Source organism: Dermacentor albipictus, unplaced genomic scaffold (genome assembly GCF_038994185.2).
Source record: "Dermacentor albipictus isolate Rhodes 1998 colony unplaced genomic scaffold, USDA_Dalb.pri_finalv2 scaffold_28, whole genome shotgun sequence".
In the NCBI taxonomy this organism is placed as follows: Eukaryota; Metazoa; Arthropoda; class Arachnida; order Ixodida; family Ixodidae; genus Dermacentor; species Dermacentor albipictus.
The window spans coordinates 2,365,001-2,369,097 of record NW_027225582.1 but is presented as its reverse complement, the minus strand read 5'-3'; the positions used below and the strand labels follow the sequence as shown (position 1 = coordinate 2,369,097).

Sequence of the window (4,097 nt, the reverse complement as noted above, 5' to 3'; positions counted from 1 at the left end):
TGTTCTGCTAGGGCTTTCCTTCTGAGAAAAAATTATGTTTTCCTCAAGAAAAACTTTTTAATGAGCAATAACTGACGAAACCTTAATGGCGTTTCATAACTATATAGCAGAAGAGAAGTGAGATGATGTATTCAAGCAGCGAAGCGCCACACTGGCATACCAGGTGTTTTTGATGAAATTTCAGCATTGCTACGATTTGGCCTTTCCACTACAAGAAAGGCCAAATCGTAGCAGTAGCAAAGAAAGGAAACAAAACGAAAGAAAACTTTATAGCGCTGCCAGCCTATGGCTGGCAGTTGCCTTTTCCCCAAGTGCAGACGAACGGAGCGAAGTTCCACAGGTCCGGCTGACCCGCATGGAGGTCATGGAACCCAGATGTGGACCAGCGGAACGGCGGCTGCTGGTCGTGCGTCGGCCCAGCCACAGCAATCAACCCAAGTCTGGCGGCGAGGGACTCGTTCGTCATCTGCATGAAAAGCGGGCCGCCAAGGATAGATGAAAGCACTCTCGAAGTTTCTTTGCAGAAACACCACTTTCACTAATCCAAGGATGATTGTTTTAGCTTAATATTTGGGTTGAGCAAGTATTGCGGCAGCGCTTTCTTTTATCTTCGGTACCCTTGATAAAGGATAGAACACGATGAAACAATCCGTGAAGCTTTAACCATTCATGTATCACACGTGCTTTTGAAATTGACTATTGACACACATTGTCAGAATTATCGTCCGGAACAACGTTCGCAACAGAAAAAACGGTGCTTAGAAAGTTTGTGGCATACCACACAAAGAATAGGCGCCACTGAAAAACGGCCTTTTCTATAGATTTTGTTGCGTAATTGACAATAAATATATTGATGATAATAAACTAGAATAATCTCCTAGGTTCATGAGATGTATAGAATTTTCCGAGCTACCCGCTTTTTGTTGCCGCCTCTTACTGTACGAGGTCGAATCAGAAAGTGTTTGCCCCTATTGTTTATCAGCGACAATAAGGCACATACAGTTAATTACAAATATGCGTACTATACTACGAACCTTACACTATTTTTTCACATAGTCCCACACCGGTTTAGACATTTGTCCCAGCCCCGTCGGAGTGCTGTGTTGGCTTCATCGTTGCACGTGAATCGCTGTCCTGCCAGGAACTTCTTCAGCGGACCAAAAACTTGGCAATCACTAGGGGCGAGGTGCGGATTGTATGGTGGGTGGTCCTGACTCTTACAGTGAAATGACCGGATCCGAGCTTATCGGAGGTTCTGATTGCCACATGTGGCCTCGCATTGTCGTAGACTATAACCGCGTTGTCCACATTGAAAATCCCTCGGTCTTTTTGCCTGATGACAGCCAGCAGACATGATAGTGTGAAACAATAGCTGTCGGCAGTGGCGGTTGCAGATTGTGGCATGAAATCCAGCAGGAACGGTCCTCGACAATCCCACAAGACCATTAACACCACTTTCCCAATCAATGGCAGTGAATGGTTTTTTTTTTTGCCACAGGCGAATCCTCATATTTCCCCATCATGCTCTGCTGCTTCGATTCTCACGTGAAACGCAGTATTCACGTTTCATCGCCAGTAAAAATGCGGTCCAGGAAACATTCACCCTCCTCGGCATACTGTTGCAGGTAATTCAGTGAAGCAATCATTCGCTTGCCTTTCATGATGTCGTCCAACTGTTCAGGAATCCACCGCAGGAAACCTTCCGGTACCCTAAGCACTTGTGAACGATGTCGTAAACACTCCCATACGAAATGCCAGGCTCGCAGCAAATGTCCTTAAGATGCACACGCCAATCCGCTTTCACCATTGCAACCACGCGGAAAAGTTGTCAATCAGCGACGCATGCAATCATCGAACGCTCACTATCATGCAAGTCTTCACGGGCTTTTGCGAACTTACTACACCACCACATCAAATTTTTCAAAGCGAGACACATGTCCCCATACGTGGGCTGCATTTCACTGTGGATCTGGATGGGTGCTCGTCCCTTTCTCCATAGAAAATGAATTCCGCTTCGTTTATCGTACGCTGTGGACGCGTGAAGCACAACCAACATCATCAACAACTGACAACAGTACCGTGCCGCTCAGCTACTGGCAGATAAGGCCCGGCCAGTCCAAGAAAGGCCCACTACTGTGAATGGACATGATGACTCAGCATTTGCAGTCGTAATTTGGCTGAAACATAAGGACAAAGACTTCCTTATTCGCCCTGGTATGTGGAAAAATAAGAAATAAATTGGAACTATAAAAGAAAGGACAGGTTTGCGTCCTATGGTGCGTACCTTCATGTCTACACCTCCTCTAGAAGCCTGCCCCAGAGCAGGGAAAGGGAAACGGCCATGCATCATGTTGAGGTCACTGCGGGCTGATATGCCGTTCACAGCGCTGAACGGTGGAATGCAGAGACACTTGGCGACAGGGTCATGCTTGAAGTCGTTATACCTGGAAAATGCAAAGTGGGTAGCAAATGCAAATTATGGTAATAAAATTGTGAAAACGTACATTATACTGACAATTAGAACTTATAAGCGCTCCTTCAAAGAAGCCTCGTCCAAAAAAAAACTCGTATATTTTGCTGTTTTACTTCTTTTTCCAATAGTGGTGCATTTCAATCTCCCGTATTTCTATGTTCTTTCTGGACATTCCAGGCATTTCCAGATAATTATTCAGGGTCAACTCCAAGTTAGCGTAGTCGCAGTCATTTAAGCTGCTCAACATCTTTATCCCTCCTTATGCACTGGGGGCCATTAGGTTCACTACTTGTCTTCTGGACAGCGTGAGAAAGATATTTATTGAGATGTGGTACATTGTTTTACGTTTTGCCTGCGACTGCTTTTTTCACTACATTACCAGTGTTATGTATTTCCTGATCGGTGCATGACACGCCTACAGTATTCGAGATTTCTTAAAGGGACCCTGAAACGGCTCGGACAAATTTTGTAGACGCGTAGGGTGCAGCTTAAGTTGAACATGCGCACCACAATTTAAGTGAAGCGTTACGTATTAATGGAGCTACAAGCGATTATAAGTTACCCTCCTCCCTAGCCATGCCTTTCCTCCTCAACTCGTTCGCCGAGCGAGCAGGGCTAAGCTCCGCCTTCACTGGTTCAGCGTCACGATGCGACGTCACATCGTCCACTTCCGGTTGTTTTGGAGCCCACCCCCGCCGGCGCGAGACCTCTCCGCTAGCCGCTTGGCCGTCGACCCCAAGCGAGAGCTATCGAAGCAGCGTGTGTTGCGAGCATTCTGTCGTAGCGCCGAACGTGTTTTCTATTGCGGTAACCACAGGCAAGCTGGTCATTTCGGCAAATGACTGGAGGCATAAACTCAAGCTGGTGAAGGAACTTTAGCGTAGACGTACGTGAGCGGCCTGACCGATCTGCACGGTCCATACACTTGTTGGCGCAGCGCTTAACCAGCCAAACAAAGAGCTAATATTGCTCTAACCAAGTGTAAAACATTTTAAACATTTATAAAAACAACGTGTTGATGATTACACTCCAGCGAAAAATACACACCAGCAGCAAAGAAGAACACTTCGTTGCTGCTACTGTGCACGGTTGAGCTTTGTGCCACCAGGTGGCTGCACCATGCAGACCATTCACATTTGCCCTTCTGCTCATCTCACGGCTCATCCCATTACGGCACAGTTAAACGGCCAGACTCTGTCCCCTTGCGCTTGCGTTTGCCCTAATGCCGGACTCGCGAAACGCTATTGCGTTAGTAATCTTCCGGTGTAAAGTGACGGCCACAAACGCGCAAATCCTGGCGCCGATCGGATAGCGGCAGTCCGATGCGCAGCAGCCAGTTCGCTCGTACGCTGTCTTGCAGAGGGACACGATGTCGCAGCTTGACATATTGCCAATCGCTACGTTTGCAATCCGCAAGGCAACAAAGTCGAATCATAGTGCTCGCGAAAAGGCTGAGACCGACCCTGACCGTGGACCTCTCGTCAAAATGGAGTACGTTGTAACACAATCAGACGACACTTACTGTGTGCCGGAAGTGCTTAAGTGTACTGAAAAAGTATTCTTGTGCATTCTCTTTATGTTACTTTCTTTTCATAAAAACAAATTAACTAACATTCCAACTATT

General features: G+C 46.8%; 1 protein-coding gene across 1 annotated transcript in view; it reads right to left on the bottom strand.

Moving 5' to 3' along the window:
• Positions 1 to 250: 250 nt before the first annotated feature.
• The window catches only part of LOC139052613 (putative phospholipase B-like 2), a 218,882-nt gene continuing 215,035 nt past the window's right edge, over positions 251 to 4,097 (bottom strand). Inside the window, exons 11-12 of the mRNA XM_070529684.1 lie at positions 2,285 to 2,444; positions 251 to 466 (exon numbers count right to left, since the gene is read on the bottom strand). Of these exons, the coding sequence (XP_070385785.1) occupies positions 284 to 466; positions 2,285 to 2,444 (343 nt within the window). The 3' untranslated portion in view covers positions 251 to 283. The remainder of the gene's footprint in view (positions 467 to 2,284; positions 2,445 to 4,097) is intronic.